Raw genomic sequence first — 18832 nt, 5'->3', positions numbered from 1 at the left:
AAGACAAGATGGGATACTGTAAGCCAAAGCCAATTTACTTGTGAGACTTGGACAGAAATGACCTCACTGGCGCCTACAGGTATCCCAGGAACAGAACACACATTCTTTCCCTGATGACAGAGAAGCCTTTAATGGAAACTTCTCCCAGGGATAATGGTCAGGCCCTGAGTGGAAAGTCTGAGATCAACAGGCCCAAATTCAGAAAATCAAGACGATTCCTAAAGCTTAATGGTCTGATAAGAACAGCAAATATGTACTGTCCTTTCTCCTCCCTGCTGGGCACGAAGCTGCCTCACACTCCATTCTGCCATGTCACATGTACCCTCTGAGTGGTGATGAGTTGTTCATGGAGAATTCCACCTAAGACAGGTTTAGGGCAATCTAGGCTCTACCTCATTAGAAGCAGCCACATATTCAAAGAATGCTGCTGAGGCTCCTCATAAATCGCACTGAAGAGAAGTCTCTACCTTACTGAGATTATTATAGGGATCCAAACCTCCTTAATTCAGAATCACAGGCATTATGTTTTAGGGGAAAACCTGAATTATATGTTTAAAAATAGAAACTAGTTATCTCCTATGACAATTCTATTACCCTGGGCATTGTAATAAAACTTTAATTAGGGAGATTTCTCCCTTGCAATGGGATTTTTAGAAACAGAGGCCCAGCTACTCAGAAGGCTAAAACAGGAGGATTATATCAAAATTAAAAAATAAGATGGGCGTGGTGACACATGCCTATAATCCCAGCTACTTGGAGCCTGAGGCAGGAGGATCCCAAGTTCAAAGCCGGCCTCAGCAATTCAGCAAGTCCCTAGGCAACTTAGTGAGACCCTGTCTCAATAAACAAAAACAAAAACAGGGGCTGGGGTTGTAGCTCGGTGGTAGTGCCTAGCATACACAAGGTGCTGGGTTCGATCCTCAGCACCACATAAATATAAAATAAAGATATTGTGTCCACCTAAAACTTAAGAATAAATATTAAAAAAAAAAGAAACAAAAGGCTGGGGATGTAACTCAGTGGTTAAGTGGCCCTAGGTTCATCCCTGATACCAAAAATAAAAAATAAATAAAATAAAAAATAAAGGGCTGAGGGGTGACTTTGATAGAGTATTTAACTAGCATGCACAAAGCTTTAGGTTAAATCCCCAGTACCAACAACACAAGAAAGAAGGGGAGGGGGGTAGGTGAAGTTAAGTATCTGGGAAATTCAGAAAGCCTTATGAAATAAATCAGAAAATAAAATCATATATCAAATACGATAAAAACTTTCACGTTGCATAGGGATTAATCTGTTTCCCAATCTTTCCACATGCCCAGTTTAGACAGCAGTCCTAGGAGAAAAGATTTCTCTGTCAGCTAGGAGGGTCCTCCTCTCACTTGGATGACTCTGAGGTGGGAAAGGGCAGAACACGCGGCACCCAGCAGGGAATGTTCAACCAGGGCTGAAACACCAAGTCACCCGGTCACAGGATGAGTGAACTCCCCTCGGCACTCCCCCAGAATTAAAACTCCCCTCACTTTCAGTGTTACCAATTGCTTTATTTTGTCCCCTGACCCCTCCCGGCTGGACTGGTGCTCAGACAATTGGCAACATGTCTGCTTTTTCATCACTGAATCCCAAGTGACTAGTGGGAAGTTGGCATTGAATAAATGAAAGATAAATCTAAACTGACCTAAGAATCTGCTTTAATAAGTAAATCAGGCAAGAAAGAACAAAAAGAATTAACAGGCCTCTATTAACAATGTTTCATGAATTGTTAAAGTGATGAGTTTCATAACATAAAAATTAACAATGAACTCTAAAATGAAAACTTACAAAATTTAAATGACTCAGTAATGTCTTAAGTTTGGACACAACTTTTGTTTAAAACTAGAGTCCTTTGACTCATCAGTATGAAAGTATTTGATGGCTTGTGCTGCCCAATTTCAATGAACCCAAACTTGAACTAGAAGAGGAAGGAACACTGAACTCAGGCCTTTGACACTACCCATGCAATTTCTCATCAGTGCCTACAAGCGAAGGACTTAAAGTCCTCAGAAAATATGATACAACCCAACAGCCATTATTAAGTCTGGAATCCAACATCAGCCCTGCCCTTTGTTCACACTCAAGAGTTTTTCGTGCTGAATTAATAACCAATTATCAATTCCTTGATACTGACTTTGTGAAATCCCTCTCCATGCCTGTCATTTAGAACTTTGTCTCTTCTTCTTTTACTAATGGGGACAGGACAGTAGAAGAATTGAAGATGGTGAGGGGCAATGATTGGGACCTGTTTCTAAAAAGAAAATTTTTTAAAGACACTTTACATTTCAATATCATTAATGACCAAAAAAAACAAGAATTAAAGCAGAAGGTAAAACAGAAACAAAAACAACCCCAAAATTCGAAAAAAAAAAAAAGCTATATTGTCTTAAAGAGAACATTTAACATACAGTCCTGCTGTACCTAATCATTATTTCAAATAGCTCAATACTTCAAAAAGACAATCTCCCAATGCCTTCCTAGTGTTCCAAGTCATCTCTCAAATGATGAAACAAACAGGTCTCCTTTTTTTGAGCAACCTTTATAAACTGCACCAGCCCTAATGGGCATGTCTTTTAGAGAATTTCACCGAAGAGAAGTTCAAAGATAAAACTGCAGCAGCAGATCAGGGGAACACGCAGCCAGAGCCAACCCGTAAGCTGTCCTTAGTCCTGTGCATCTGAACCCAAGTCCGCACTCCAAGGATGGGAGGGTTGGTCCCGGGCTGGCTGCGGGACAGTGGAGCTGGGTCCTATCTGCCCGCCAGGGGTCTAAACTGCAACTCGAGTTCCAACTGCTCTGCTGTCAGGGTTCCCTGGATGGCTTCGCAGCCTGGGTTGAACACAGAGTAGGCACTCTTCTCTCCCTTCTTCCTTTCCTCAGAGGCTCGGGTCCCTACATACATCCAGTAGAACAAGGACAGGACAAAATAAGCCAGGCCAAATTCCAGCTCCACAAACAGTCCCAGGAGGACCAACCAGAGAAGAATCTTCAAGAAGGTGACATTGGTCAGGAAAGGCTGGTTCCGGTGCCATTGTGGAGGAATGGCTGTGCCCTGTGGGGGCTGGGCCACGCTGCTCCCAGGTTGAGCTGCTTCCTAGGAGACAGAAGCAAACACAAGTCAGAATAAAGGGTAATGGAGCTGAGAGGACCAAAACTCATCTAGAGAGGCAGTCCGCGTTGCTCTGGGAAGGCTGCTGGCTCATTGATTTCTATTTTCTTGCCCTGTTCTCTAAAACAAGCATTGCCAGAGAGTGCATATGCTTTGCTTCAGCGGAACCAAAACCAATCAGCACTTAGGGAGATGTGACCCAACAAAAACCTTATGCACTCAGATAGAGTCCCATTCATGGGAGTTATTTCCTCAAATTAGTCCGCTGCTAACAAAAGCTAATTTGTGCCCCAAACAAAAATAGTCCGGTAATTGGTAATGCAACAGCCATGATGTCTGCCTCCCACACAGTCAACAGACATTTGATGACTTGATTAGATAAAATATTATGAGTGACATGATTCTAAAGTGGACACTGCACAGACAAAAACAGGGAGGCAAAAATCCCTTTTACACATTAAAAAAAAAAAGTGTTATAGCCAGTACCAGACCCTCTTACCATCCCACCCCATAACCATCCTCCAGATCCGTCACTCATCCCAAGGCCCCGGCAGCATCTCCTGAGCAGACTCTGCCTCCTGTCTCTTCCCTCTCCAAACAGCAAATACATAACTGCTAAATTAATTTTCTAAAAGACCTGCCACCCTCCTGTCCACAAAAGTTCAATAAATTCCCATTATCTACAGGTTAAAATTCAAACTCCTGTAGCTGGAACAAAGGCCTGCCTCCACATATTCCACAGACAGAAATGCCAGTACACAGCCCCTGTGCGGTGTGCTAATGGAAGACCACATGTAGCTAAGCTGTAGGAAGCTTCCTCTCCACTCCATTTTTTTTTCAAATGTTTTTGGACAAGACCCACAAGAAGGAATACATATTTTACTACAACACAGCACACAGACATGCAGCAGAAACAAAGTGCCACATGTCAACACTTACCCTCCTTGAGAAACTCCTATTTCCTATTCTACCCTATTCTTAAACAATTTTTAATGAGGGACAACAGCCTCTATACTGATTTCACCATCCACTAATGGGTCACAACTTGCAGTTTGAAAAGCAAAAGCCTAAAAACTGCCTGTGCAATTCAATGCCCAGTCCATGGCTCCACGCACGGTCCTCTCTTCCAACTCAACTGGTCTTACTGCCAAAGACGTTCTTTCCTTCCGCCCAGGCCAGAACAGTTAGTGAACTGGGCATGCCCTGACCTCTCTGGCCATCAGGGAGGGTGCCCCTTTGTCTCCCAATGCACTAACTGGCTCTTTCTCCACAAGCACTGAAATGTCTGTGAATTTAGGCCACGTGTGTCCCTCAGTTCATACATACCACACAGGCCATGGACTGTCATGTCCTTCTGTGTCTCCAGAGCCAAACACAGCACTTCCCACACAGATTCTCAATACAGAGCAGGTCTTTCAGTTTTTACAACTGCCTCTTCAGTTATATCCCCTGTTGTTCTTCTCCTGAATATTTAAAAAGGGACCCAAAATATCAGCTTCCATAAAAACTACTGGTCATCTGATTTACAGTGCTAAAAATTCCATTTTGTTGAAACTTCCTTTTTTAGTATCAACATTGTAATTATTATCTTCAGCTGGATCAGAAGGTCTGAAATGATGAGTTCATCAGCAACATGGCTTTACCTTAACATTTATTAAAGAAAGAAATGTCCCTTTCAGATTTGACCAGTGTGCCCAATAGTTCTTGCCTGAGAGGAGGGATGTATTGGGGAGGACAGGTTTGGCTTGTATGAAAAGAGGGACAGACAGTGTGAAGAGGCAGGGTGGGGGTGGGTTGAGATGGTGGGGGGGAGGCCAGGCAGGCCACAACAAAGATTCTGGAAATGGGAAGCCACTGAAGGTCTTCACAGGGAACTAACACAATCCAATTGATACCTACTAATGCCATGTAAAGAATGCACTGCAAGGGACCAAAAGTCTACAGGGGAAGTGTTGGTGCTCATGTAGAGGCCCAGCAAGAGAGGACCAGGCATGGATCAGGTGGCAGCAGAAGTCAATGAGAAATGATAGATTGATGGATACAGAATACATATTGAATGTCAATGAACTGAAGTTCACAGTAAGTTGAATTTATTTTAATATTCAGGAAGCAAAAAAAAATATGCCTCCATTTACTGAGTACCTCCAAAATGCCTGATCTCCTGTAATCTAGAAGGCAAGCATTACCATTCCAAATTTACTGGTATGGAAACAATGAGAGGTTTAAGTAATTTCCCTAAAATCGTACAGCTAGTAATAGGAGGGGTAAGGTCTGCCTAGGATGTTAGAATGGTCCCCTCCAAAGCCCTTTTGGTTTCATTAGAGGCCGTTATGGGAGATAGCAGGTAAGAGGCTAGAAAGCTAGAGGGAGGTGCAGTGGTGATGGCAAACAAACTAACAGTGGGCACAAACAAGGGAGAGGGGGAACAGGGGACTCTTCTGCTTCACTTACAGGGTTTCTATAAAAGCCATGTGCAGAAGTGTCGGTGGTGGTTATATCACAGTGGGTACAGTTCAGGGATGGCATTTCTGTTCTTCCAGCACCCAGCTGCTTCCCACCTCAGGGCCTCTGCACCCACAGGGCTCAGAGGACAAGCCTTCCCCTCCCATCACTTGGCAGGCTGCCTCCTCTACAAACTTCAGATCAGTATCACCACATGTGTCCTTAGCCTTGTTCCCAGGTCTCTGCAAGGGTGGCTCCTTCTAGTTCAATGTCTTCTACTCAAGGAGGCTCTCCCTATTTGCCCAATATACAACGTCACTCCCTACTCCCCACCACAGTACCCTGCATTTATTTTTTTCCTTTTATAGCATTTTTGTCTGGTTGTGTCCTCCTTCCCCTGCTGCCCCAAGCTGCATGGAAGTTCTAGGCGAGCAGGACTGCCCAGGATTGAGGGCAGAAGCTGGAACCCCATGGGCACGCGACAGGACTTAATAAATGATGGCGAGGGAAAGAGAAATACAAGATGACTCCAAAATTCCCGTGGTGATGCAAGGTAGTGTTTGGCCAGGTGGCTCCAGAGAAGAAACCCGAGCCATGGGCCAGCCTGAGCCAGGCTGGCAGTGAAGTACTGCCCACAAGTATGGGGACTGGTCCCTACATCTGGGTAGTGCCTACATGGGATGACACTGAGGAAGGGGGCAGGAGGATTCTGTGGGATGATTAAAAAAAATAAAAGCCACATGTATTTTTGTCCTAATGTGGTAGAAGTTCATCACAAAATTAAATATTGAGTTTTGAGGGGCTTGCTTTTTCCCAAGCAAAATTTGGGGCAAGGAAGATGAAGGATACTTATATTTCCTTATCAATGACTACTGAGAAGAAGCAATTATAAAAAGAAAGCTAACGAAGTCTCTGATGGGCCAATGTGCTATCAAAATTATTAGGTGGAGATGGATAGTAATTTTTAAAAAAATTTTTTAATGAGGATTTCTACACCAAAGCAAAACCAGGAATGATAACAGTCGATGAAAATGAGCCTAAGGCTAAGTCCCTCCTAAAAAGCAAAGCAATGAACTGGAGCCAATCAGTGTCCAGCATTTCCTCTTATCCCTTTGTCAGACCATCAGCTTTTGGGCTTTTAATAATGGAAGCTTTCTCCAAGTTCAGCTTTTCCGAGTTCAACTTAATGATCTCATAGTCCTTTAGAAAGGAGACTTACAGTGTAAAGCTCATTGTGTGAGTTAGACATTGTTTTTTAACTACAGGGGAAACAAAGAATAGGGAAAATGGATTTTAAAATCTTGAGCAATTGTGCTCATGACTTCTAATGAACCAAAGACAATTGAGACAAACTTCAGGAAAGGAATGGATTGTAGAACCCTGCTGCCCACTATTTCTACAAGTGAGTGGAAACCATACTGTGGAGAATAATACCCAATCAAAATTGAGTAACAAGTTTTTTCTGATTAAATAAAACAAAAAAACTCCTTAAGATATATGTTGTGCAATAATAGATGTACTTAAGGGAAATAATTTTAAAGTGAACAAGGTATATACTGCTCCAATATGTTTTGACATTTAAAAGGTATTCTTTGGTTCTTATGAAGAACAAAGGGCTTGTCACCTTGTCACAAATTGTTGCAAAGCGCACTGTCATCCCCTGGCATGCTTTGTCTTGGATATCCCCCCACATACACTCCAGTCTCCCATACAGCCACCCTGCCATTGTACTCATGAGGGAAAATTAAATGAAGATCCAAATTAAAATTCATCTGCAAAATAAGAGATTACCAGAAGAATTAAATTAAGGATGAAAAGGCTATCACACTAACCCATTTTTTTTTTTTGCCATGAACATTCATTATTGAACTTGAATAAACCTTTCTAGTCCAAAGGCGATGCATTAGCAAGTGCCACCAATGGCAGTTAGTTACCACAGTTTTGCAAGTTTTGTATTCAAACCCCATTTCTAAAGTACAGGCTTTCTGGTCCAGCATGTGCCCTAGGCGTGAATAAAATGAAGCCTTAATTACTGTCACTTTTGATTACTATTCAGTTAGACCTTTTACTCTCTATTAGCAGTGGACCAAGGCCCCTCTTGGTTGTGGAGAGGTTTCCCAAAGCCACAGTGTAACTGGGAAAACCTAAGTAAAACCTCCAGCTTCCACTGCTTTTAGATGACTTTAAAGTCACTAATTCTGGAGATGAGGCAGGTGAACAATTCAGTACCCCAACAGTTTGGTTGTAGATGATTCCTCTGACTGAAGCCACTTAAGAGGTTAAAACAGTTGTCTTGGGCCAGCTTCCCCGGTTCTCCTAGGAAAGATGCCTCTTGTATCCTAATGATTACCTACAAGGTTAGTTATTCTTGGGGACGGGAACCGAAACTGAAAAATTCTTGGAAAAGGAACCCAAGTGGTAAAACTTCCTAATCAGTAACTTTTCTCTAGGTTTACAGAACCCAGGACATCTGATGGTCTTCAGATAACATTAAGTGTGCACCAAGGATTTGCTAATCTTGTTCTTTACTTAAAAGTAAATTAATGTTTAACTTTCAGGAAAATAACGCGTTTATCTAAAAACTTATAGTACTGACATAAGAGGCGAATGTTATCTCAAGGATATTGTGGCAGAAGAGAAAAGAAAGCAAGCCCTAGATGAGGAAGACCCCGCTTGGCAGTAGCCTTTTTGCCTACTGCCCCAAGCTCCTCCTCTCCATCCCTATAAAAGCCCTTTGCGAACCTGAGTTTCCTAAGATTTTTTTTTTTTTTTTTTTTTTTTTTTGGCGGTGACAGTCTCCCACCTTCTTTGTTTGCTCGCTTTCCAAATAAATCTTTTTCCTTGCCCCACAACCTAAGTCACTGGCCTTTGTGAGTTGCGTATAAATACAAATCTGGGTTCGGTAACAAAGGGGTCTACAATTCTAGACCCTAGTTTCCTGCCTGGACCCAGGAGCTGTGTGGGAAGCGGACTGGCAAGAAAAGATCAGTACGCATCGGTGCTGACCAGCGTGGAAGAACACCGGAGGCCCGATCCCCAGCTCCAGGGAGGCCAGCAGCTGTCCCAGCGCCGAGGCTGCTCCACTTCCCGAGGAGGGCGGGGCCTGCGGAGCCACGCGCCGGGCGGGAACCCCGGGAGGGGCGGGGCCTCGGGCGGAGTGTGCGGGGAGGCCACGTCGGCGTTCCTGAGGCCAGGTCCGCGGACGAGGCGTCGCTCAGCTCACCTGAGCGTGGATGGGCGGGGCCCGGGCGCTGGCGGGCCTCGGTTTCCATACCAGGACCAGGAACTGTCTTAGCCAGCTTGGGACTGCCTTTGGAGTCGCAGCTACTTCCTCCTTCTCTCCTGAGGTTTGTGCCTCCTGGCTCGAAGTGCTGGGTTGGGCAGCCAGCCGGGCCCGTTTGCGAGCTTCTCGGAACTCAGCTAACCGCTGTTCCATGACGCGCGCTGCACTCCGGGAGCGCGCGCCCGCTAGCCCGCGCGCCCGCTAGCCCGCGCGCGCGAGGTCCTTCCTCGCGCAACCCAGCGCGGCACTGTTGTGCGCCTGCGTCGGCGGTTGCCCTATGCGCATGCGTGGTGGTGCGTCCTGGCCGCAAACTTCCGAAGATTTGTGACGTCGGCGGGCCTGAAGCAGCTCTCTGTTCCAACGCACGTGGACGCAAGGTGGACTCAGAACTGTCCCACTGTTACTCACTCTTGCCCCGAGTTCCTCGGAGGAAAGCTCTGTTTTGCCCATTCTCACATCAGGTCTCTGGTCCCAACACACCCTGCCTTGGGTACTGTTGAGCGCTCCTGCTGGGCACGACGAGGAGCCCCACAGTGAGAAGGTGGTCCCAGGCACTGAGAGCCCCCGATCTCTGGGGGGTTTCTCATATCAGGATGACAAGATATGAGAAACCTTTTCCTTTTATCAGGGTATTCCAGTCATGAAATTTGGAGAGGGATTTTCTCACTGCTCAAAAAGCAAGCCGTGTATCATTGCTCTTGCCACTAAAAATAATCTGTTGATGTGCCCAGATCGGTCAGAAACTTATGGGGAAAAAAAAGCCCCCCCCCCAAAAAAAATGGGAGTGCAACTTAAAATACACAAATCTGAAGGGTAGGTTTAATAGCGCTCTTCTTAACATGCTAGCTCTCTTCTGATGTGTGCACCTGTATAACCACCACAAGATAAAACAACAAATAGTTCTAGTACCCTGGGAGCTCTTTGTGCCCTCTCTCAGTTAGTACTCACCTAAAAGAACACCATCCAGGTCAGATTTTTATAGTTCTAAGCATCTATAGTGAAGTAACACGTAATTGAGACTCAAATGTTTGTTGAATCTTGATGAGTTTGAGTCAAGAAGCTAGACAAACAAAATGAAGTGTTTCATTCACCTAACAAATGAATGTTTATCTAGGGCTATGTATTGAGTATTGTATCAGGCAGTAGGGGTGCTGGGGTTAATGAAACAAAGACCTCTGTTTTATTAGATCTTACATTCTAAGTGGAAAGACAGGCAGTAAACACACAATTATATATATAATGTGACATCAGGTGCTGATTAGTGCTATAAAGAAAGACAAAGTAAGGAATGAAAGTGGGAGAGCTATTTAGAGCCAATGACCAGGGAAGACCTCTCCCAAGGGGAGCATGCTGTTTGAGCAGAGACCTATCTGAAATGACTGAATGAGGAATGTAACTACCTGGACAAGAGTGTTTGAGTCAGAGGAAATAGCAGGTACAGAGGTCTGAGGTCTCCGCTGGTGTGTCTGACCTGCTCACAGAATATCAGGGAGGCTGGTATGACTAGAACAGAGGGAGGGAGAGAATGGTAGAAAGTAAAGATGTGCTGATAGCCAGGAGTCAATCACATCAGTTCTTGTAAACCAGGGTCAAGTCTTTGAATTGTATTCTAAACATGGTGGAAAGCAATTGGACAGTTTTTGAGCAGGCGATGACAGTTGTATGAGAAAGCCAGAGATGCACTGGCTGCTGGAGGAGAAGGAAAACCAATTAGGAGCAAATATGGTAGGATAGAAAGTGTGATAGCTTGAGCTACTATAGTAGAGAGAGAAGAGGTGAGAATTGGTCAGATTGTGAATTTTTGAAGATTGGAGCCAACAAGGTGCATAGATTGCTTGGATATGAAGTATGAGAAAAAGAGGAATCAAGGATGATAGGTTTCCTGCACACATTTGTGCACACACACACTGTCACAATAAAAAAAAAAAAATACAAGTGGGCTGGAATTGTAGCTCAGTGGTAGAGCACTTGTCCTGTACGTGTGAGGCACTGGGTTCGATCCTCTGCACTACATAAAAATAAATAAATAAAATAAAGGCATTGTATCCATCTACAACTAAAAATACATTAAAAATTACAAGAAATACAATTTTAAGATATTAATTTTATTTGCAGTTCTAGAATTGGGCAACACCTCATCTCATATTTATGTTGCACCTCAATGAAAATGAAATGTTCTAATAAACTGAGCAGAGGAGGTTGACTTTATAGACAGAAAAAGGCTGAGTAAAGCAGAAAATAAAACAAGCAAATTAGTTGTTTCAAAATTTTCTTGTAAAAACAGGGAGGAATTCCTTATCTTACCAGCTAAATTTTTCTTGTTTGGGAATTTGACTATTATTTTTCCAATTTCTTGGAAGTTCAGATAAACAACTTAGTTGTGACTTAGTGGTGTGGAACTTCAGCATGAGTAACTGCATTTTTGGTTTAGTCTTTTGAGCTTAGTGCAGGAACTCAGTCAAACCAATGGCCTCTCTGTAAAATTTATTTAACACTTCCATACAGGCTAATATCCCAGGCAATCGAGTTAAGGATTCTGGGCCCCTCTGCCAAAAGCAAGGAAGACTAGGGGGAAAGGATTTTGGAATAAACATTGAAAGTTTTGTTTGGACCTGCCAAAATTTTGTGATGCCTGTTGGACAACCAAATGTAGACAGATGGATAGTGAGAACTGAAAGGGAGGAATCAGGGTTGGAGACACTGGGAGTGATCAGTATATGTGTGGTATTTAAGCCGTGACTGAGATCAACTAGAGAGCATTATGGATAAGAAGAGAAGATATTTAAAGACTGAGCCGAGTGGATTAGAGATGGTCTGTAAGACAGAAAAGAATGTTTTTTTTTTGTTTTTTTTTTTTTTTTATGTACCATGTGTCCTCATTGAGAAACCACAGGAAATTTCTTGCCCATTTTGGCATCAGGAGTAAATCTGCTTCTCCTGAAAGACGAGATCCTTTGTGTTTCTCACTTGATGACCGCTGAGACCTCTAACAGGTATATAGCATTAAGATGTGATTCGTGGACCATTGCAAGGTAAGGAGGACTTGGTAAGGAGCTAGTTACAAAGGTATGGCAAGATGGGGGAGCCAGCAAGCCATGTTCACAGAAAGAGTTACCAGCTTGCAGGGTAGAAGCAACTAGAGGACAAGGTGTTGGTTGTTAGAACCCTATTATGGTATGGATACGAGATATCCCCCCAAAGCCCCCATGTTAATGCAGGAGCTGAGATGATTAGACTATGAAAGCCATAAGCTAATAAGTAGGTTAATCCATTTGATGGGTTAATGATCTGAATGTCTTACTGGGTGGTACTTCCGCAGACCAGCATTGCTGAAGGAAGTGGAGCTTGGGGATTGTATATTTTGTCCCTGACTCCTCCCCCAACTCTATTTCCCTGCCACTATGAGCTGAGCAGCTCTCCTCTGTCGTACCCTTCCACCGTGATGTTCTGCTTCACCTTGGGCTTGGAGCAGTGGAGTCAGCTGACCATGGACTGAGACCTTTGAAACCATGAGCCAAAGTAAACTTTTCTTCCTCTAAGTTCTGGTCAGTATTTTGGTCACAGTGATGAAAAACTGAATAATACAAACCCAGGAGGCCTATAACTCTGGGTGAAGCCGGTAGCCAGGGGCACCCAGGACTGTCTATAGCCAAGCGCTGATGTTAGTCCTGCTCTGTCGTGCCTCGCTAACCTTATTTCCCCTTGGCTTTGTTTTCTTATTTATTATGAATTTATTTTGTCTTGGTACTTTGTAAAACCTCTTTAAGTCCTTTTTGGAAGATATTGAAAGAATGGAAGAAAGAAAAGATGAAAGAGATGATCATGGAGAATAACTCCTGCCAAAACAACTTAATTTCCTCTTTGGATAGGATTGTAAAACTAGCAAATACAAGAAAGGTCCCAAGAATGTACTCAATGTGTGAGTTTAATAATTTCTTTTCCCCTTGGGGGAATTGGGGTGGGTGAGAATTGCTACTAGCATCTAGTCATAGAAGCCAGGGCACTGACCAACATCCAGAAATGCACAGTACAAGCCCCCAAAACAAAGGTTATTTCGTTCAAAATAGGAAAGTTGAGAAACCCTGCCACAGAGGAGGCGGAAGCTGCAGGGCTCTCGAGATGTAGGCTTAAAACTCACAATGCCATTTTCACTTCACCCTGCTAGAGACAGCATCATAGATCCAGACCAGATTCAAGGAATTGAGAAATAGATTCCACTTTCTGGTGGGAGGAACTATAAAGACTTTATATTCATTGGTTATCTACCTCAAAAGCAGATGCTTTGGAGAGGGACACGGGAGTTTGAATCTAAGTAATTTTTCATTCTGGAATACTTAGAAGATACAAAATTATATATGATAGATAATGTATATGTGCATGTATGTCATATTTGTATGTGCCCTGTGGCCCTGTACAGTTCTGTACTCCTGTAACTGTACCATAAAAGGCAAAGTATATATGATAAGAGGGGGTGGGGGCTAGGGAAGAATAGAGGTACTTTGTATTAGACAAAGGGGAGTGAAGGGAGTGGAGGGGATATGGGGGTAGGAAGGACAGTGGAATGAATCAGACATTATTACCCTTTGTGCATATATAATTACATGACTGGTGTGATTCTACACCATGTACAACCAGAAGAATGAGAAGTTATACTTCATGTATGTATGATGTGTCACAGTGCATTCTACTGTCATGTATAACTGATTAGAACAAATTTTTTAAAAGGCAAAATATACTTCTCCACTCCTTGACTTGAAACTGAACCATGAAGGTTGCTTTGGCCAAGTGGGAATGGTGGAAGAAATTATGTAAGCAAGGACTTGAAGTATGTTTGTTTTGGGTGTAAGTAAATCCTCTTAATACGCTGCATTGCCATGAAGTGAACTTGCAACATCTAGCCAGCTGGTCCAGGAATCTTGTGAAACACCTAGGTTCTGGTCACCTACCTAACCCACAGACCTGCCATTTAAAACTGAGCTGCCCAGCTGAGCCCAATCTAAGAGTTGTCTCCCAGTTTACTCTAAGATGTATGGAAAGTAGATGTTTATTTTATATCACTGAAATTTTATGGCTGTTTGTTACACAGCAAAAGCTAATTGATATATAACCACTCCAGTGAAGTCCTCTGTGTCCATGTGTGTCCATTTCTGATTCCTTCCCATTCCTTTAGTCTGTAAATGTGGTAAATTACCTTAATAGATTTTCTGTTGCAAAACCTTCCTCCATTCCTCCATTTATAGTAAACAAAAGTCACTTTATAAAATTCAAAACTAGATTCAATGTGATAACTTTTTAGGCAATTTGCATCTATGCTTGGTGAGATTTTCCTATGATTTTAATATACTGTCCTTGAAAAATTTGAATTTTAGGATTATACTAGCTTTATGAAGTAGCTGAAGTCTGCCTCCATCTACTCCCTCCCCCAGTTTTCTAGAACAGTTTGAATAGAATATGAATTAATGGCTTTGTGAATGTTTAGTAGGACATAACAGTAAAACTATCAGGACCTGGTGATTTCTTGGCTCCAAAAAAAAATTTTTACACTACAATTAAGTGAGTTTATAGCTGGTCATCCTTACCCCAAAAGGGTTAAAAAAAACAGATCAACATTAGCCTGTCTAGTCTTACATTTTTGGGAATGTTTTGGATGAAAATAAAAAGGCAATTTATCACATATTCAGTTGACAAAAATTTGGTAGAAAAAAATCTGTGATTATGTCTTTAGGGCAAAAAAATAAACTAAAATGAATTTGACTCAATTTATTATGATTCAGCCATTGTGGAGATGCTCAGAGAGAACTCTGCCTCCTTCTAGATTTGCATTTATGTTTTTATGTCTTTGTTTTTGTTTCTTAATCATTGGCCAGAGAGCAATTTGTTTCAACAGTACTTGGAGCTTTTCCCTGACCACAGCCTGGATAGGAGGAGGCGTGTATGGTGGATGTTTTAGCTGCTACAGTGAATCTTCTTGTCAAAGTCAGAGAGGATATCCACACTCCTGTGCCCTCCTGATTTTTTTAGTCCTGCCCTTGCAGATACCATATATCAGGTCTGAGCATTTTTATATGACAAGCCATGGAATGTCCAGAGGCAGGTCCTGTATAATAACATGTCCAGATCAGGGTTTCTTAGCCTGGGCACTTTTGACAGAGCCAGATACTTTGTTGTGGGTGCTACCCTCTTTCTTGTAGGATCCTGAGCATCTCTGGATACTACTCACTACCCCCTATGGCAACAATGAAAAAAAAGTGTCTAGTCAGTGCCAAATGGCTCCGGGAGGCAAATTTGCCCCAAGTTGAGCACCACCATCCAAAAAGTGATGGAACAGAGAAGAGTCATGGTAAAAACATACCGTTTGGTTTTAGAAACTCTATTAATAATAAAGTGCCCTTGTGAATGGGGAGGAGAATCATTTTGAGGGGCTCCAAAGGGCAGAGCTAGTTGGAAATTATAAGGTGTCAAATTTGGAATCAAAAAAGGGACTTTGGGGCTACTCAATTATTCCAACAACAGATTGACTACTTTATAGAGCATTGAGTTCCTGGACATTGGCCATATTCAGAAGCTGACTAACCCTCTGTCAGGATGTTGTTGGAGGGAATTAAAGAAAGATTTGATTAATCTACAGGATTACCAAATACCTTCCAGTTGCAGAACTTCATGTTTCCATTCATATGGAGCAAACTAGGAGGAGAGAATGAAGCTGTTGGGACATCATGTTACAAATGTGAGGCATAAGATGCAGGAGGATGGATCCCCAAGTGGCCTTGGCTGATCTAGATCTTCCCTCCTTTGCTTGCAATTCTGAGGAAGAATGTACCAAGAATGCAACATCCTGAGAGAAGGAGGAACTGTCCAGAACAGCCTGGGCTCTGTCCTTGACCTCCTACAATAGGATGTTCTGCAGTGTTTGAGCTCAGTATTCCAAGGGATGCCTGGGGTATGAAACAGAGAGAGGAGTGCTTTCCTGGCCCCTCTGCTGCTGTGTGAAGTGGAGGCACACACAAATGAGATTCCATGCATCCTGAGCAGACTTCCTGAGCCCTGGGGGCCTGGCTTGCCTTGGGTCCTTGGCTTCTGTTAGTTCTTGCTGCCCATCTGTGAGTAATGAAATTGCTTTGCCTGACTTGTTATGCAAGTGGGGGAGATGACTGCTGCAGCTGCTGGGTCTGCTTCGAGCCCCTGCCACAGTCAAGAGCCCTTGGAGAAGTCTGACAGCTGAATTTGTGCAAAACCTCCTACCAGACTTAGGGACCCTTTCAGAAATTGACACAACAAACTCGGGATTGGTTTCCTGGAGTTTTTCTCTCGCAGGAATCAATAACAAGCTCGTGGCATTCACATAAAGCATTGGTCCCACTGCTCATGGGCCCGCAGATCTCACTAGTACTGTACACACTGATGGCTTGTACAAGCACCTGTGACTTTCCTGGATACAGGAGTGTGTTCAGGCAACTGTGTTGGGGAATTATCTGGCACTTCACTTCAAATGGTCTTCAACCAATTTTGGAAGGAATTGGTGGATAAACACCCTAGCTCCCTTGCTGTTATCACCTGAGCTGTGTTCCAGTCTCTCAGAGGGCTTCAGCAGCCTCATTGCTCACAGAATTGCCCGTTCATTCCTACATCCTATATCACCTTCTTTCCTGTTCTTGTTTCACTTCCCCAGTGTTCTCTGGAATTGCTTCCTTGGGAGACCTCTTGCATTTGAATCTTTATCTCAGGATCTTCTGAGAGAACCTAAGCTGAGACCTATGTAAGACCTAAGCAAAGGAGGAAACTAAAGACTTGCTCGAGGAAAGGGCTAAGCTAGAGACTTCATTGTATTTCACATGGGAAATACCCTATAGAGCTCAGAGCAAGCAAAACAGTGCTTTAGACTGTCACAGTCCAAGGAGAACAGATTTGGGAGGGGTAATCAAGGAGTCAAGAGAAAGGAAGGGGAGAGAGGGCCATGGGCGTCAGCCTAGAGCAGCCTATCAGGAGATTCAACTCACTCTTTCCACTAGCTCTCTGGAAGTTAGAGTCACAGAGCAACCAATTCTCTCATTCTGTGATTCTATCCTTCAAGGACTTTAGAGACCAGAACATTCAATCAGCAAATGTTGAACACCTATTGTTTGCCTTGGTTCAGGCCTTGAAGATTGTGTTGACAGCTTTTCATCATTGTGTCCAAAATAACTGACAAGAATTTAGAGGAAGTAAAGTTGATTTTGGTTCATGGCTTCAGAGGCTCAGTTCATGGTCAGCTAACTCCAATGCTCTGGGCCTGAGACGAGACAAACCCTCATGGTAGACGGACTTGGTGAAGGAGTGCTTCTCACCTCATGGTGGCGAGGAAGAAGAGAGAGGGGTAAAGGGGCCACAGGGAGGATGACCATTTCTAGGTTCATCCCCAGTGACCTGCCTTCTCCAGCCATGCTCCACCTGCCTACAGTTAGCACCCAGTTAGTCCATGCAAACTGGGATGATTAGGTTACAGTTCCCATAACATTAACATAGGAGCTTTTAGGGGACACCTCATATCCAAACCATAACAAAGATGCAGGTGAATAAAATATAGTTCAAACCATTAGTTGTTTGTTCAAGGTCTAAGTGAGGACACAAACTCAAATGGATAATAACAGCACAATTCGTTTGAAGGAACAGAGGAGGGTCACTAACTCAGGCTAGGGCATACTATAACTTCTTTACATTTAAATATAGGAAAAATGAGGTCCAGAAAAGAGACGCTGAAAAGGTTCTGTAATTACTGGGAATTGCTATAGATAATAAGTATTTCTGGCAGTAGTTCAGTTCTTTATACTGTAGTACTAGCTTTTTCATTTGCATAGAAGGTATTATTCATGACCCCACCCAACCCCACATGCTCTTGGTTTGGGGGTCACAACTGCTTTTGTCTGACAGCTGCTTGTGGTTTGAGCTTTGCCTTTATTTGTCTTCCCAATGCCACAGCTCCAGGGATTTTGTGTTCCAAGAGAGCCCCACAGCCTCTGCTGTTTCTCCCAGTCAATCCTTCCCAATCCCATTATCTGAAGCTTCCCCATTGCCCTCCTCCATGTCTCCTTAACTCCCTTTCACTTCCAAGATCTCAGGTTGTGACAATTTTCCTGCCACTTAACTTGCTTCACATCCCAGTTCTACTGTGCTTAGCTCTGATGCTCAGAAAAATGTCTCCTGTGGCTTGCAGGACAGATCAGACAGAATCCTAGACTGCAACAAAGATAATCTGTATGTAAATCCCATCCCCAAACTCCCTGAAACCATCTGAAAGTATTTGGAGAAAACTCCTTTTGCAAGTTGACGATGCACATAAAACAATAGGGAGTGTGGGCTTCAGAGGAAGCTGTTCTGTGGTTATGAGTAGAAATTAAATTGGAGGGAAGGCAAACTTTTACCCTTTAAAATCCTTGCTGTATTGCTAAAATATATGCACACGTGCCAAAAGCAGTATATTTCCCAACTCTACAAAATCAGCTTCTCAGCTACCTCCTTAGAAATTTCTGCTTCAGCCCTTGCATTTCTCTTCAACCATTGACCTTCAAGAGTTTTGCACTCTAGGGTTTGGGCCCCAAACAGACCCATCTTTCATTAGTAGCATCAGCTGCTGCTGAGGTCAGCTGGCCCCTCCTGCTCTGTCCTGGCCTGCTCAACTCTTAGTCATTTCAATCTCTGCACACTGGGGAGCCATTATCACAGCCTGTTGCAGGGTGAACATGATGTACGGGAACTGAGTCGATTCCTACCCCTCGTTCGGCCTCCTTCCAACTTGTGCATTACTTTTTTCTAAACTTTTTATGGCAAGGAGATTTTCTATCTCTGAGTTCGCTCTTTAAAAAAAATTTTTTTAAAACCTTTGAAGATCAATTGATTCATTCACCACCAACAACAAATACTTGTTGAGCTCCTAATAATAGCTGGCTTCTATAGAGTGACTAATGGATACCAGGTACTGTACTAGCCACTTG

The 18832-nt window shown here is 43.2% G+C and overlaps 1 protein-coding gene across 1 annotated transcript; it reads right to left on the bottom strand.

Annotated features, from left to right (window-relative positions):
* Positions 1 to 1520: 1520 nt before the first annotated feature.
* On the bottom strand, positions 1521 to 9083 carry Saysd1 (SAYSVFN motif domain containing 1). The gene is made up of 2 exons (XM_046450778.2): positions 8805 to 9083; positions 1521 to 3124 (listed from the first exon to the last, which is right to left on the bottom strand). Exons 1-2 carry the CDS (start codon positions 9015 to 9017, stop codon positions 2780 to 2782), a joined length of 558 nt encoding a protein of 185 aa, XP_046306734.1. The 5' UTR covers positions 9018 to 9083; the 3' UTR covers positions 1521 to 2779.
* Between the last annotated feature and the right edge of the window lie 9749 nt (positions 9084 to 18832).

Source organism: Marmota monax, unplaced genomic scaffold, assembly GCF_021218885.2.
Source record: "Marmota monax isolate L192 unplaced genomic scaffold, Marmota_monax_Labrador192_F-V1.1 WCK01_AAM20220418_F8-fsc00127, whole genome shotgun sequence".
NCBI classification, from domain to species: domain Eukaryota; kingdom Metazoa; phylum Chordata; class Mammalia; order Rodentia; family Sciuridae; genus Marmota; species Marmota monax.
The sequence above is the reverse complement of the archived record's forward strand: the minus strand, read 5'-3'. Positions and strand labels throughout refer to the sequence as shown.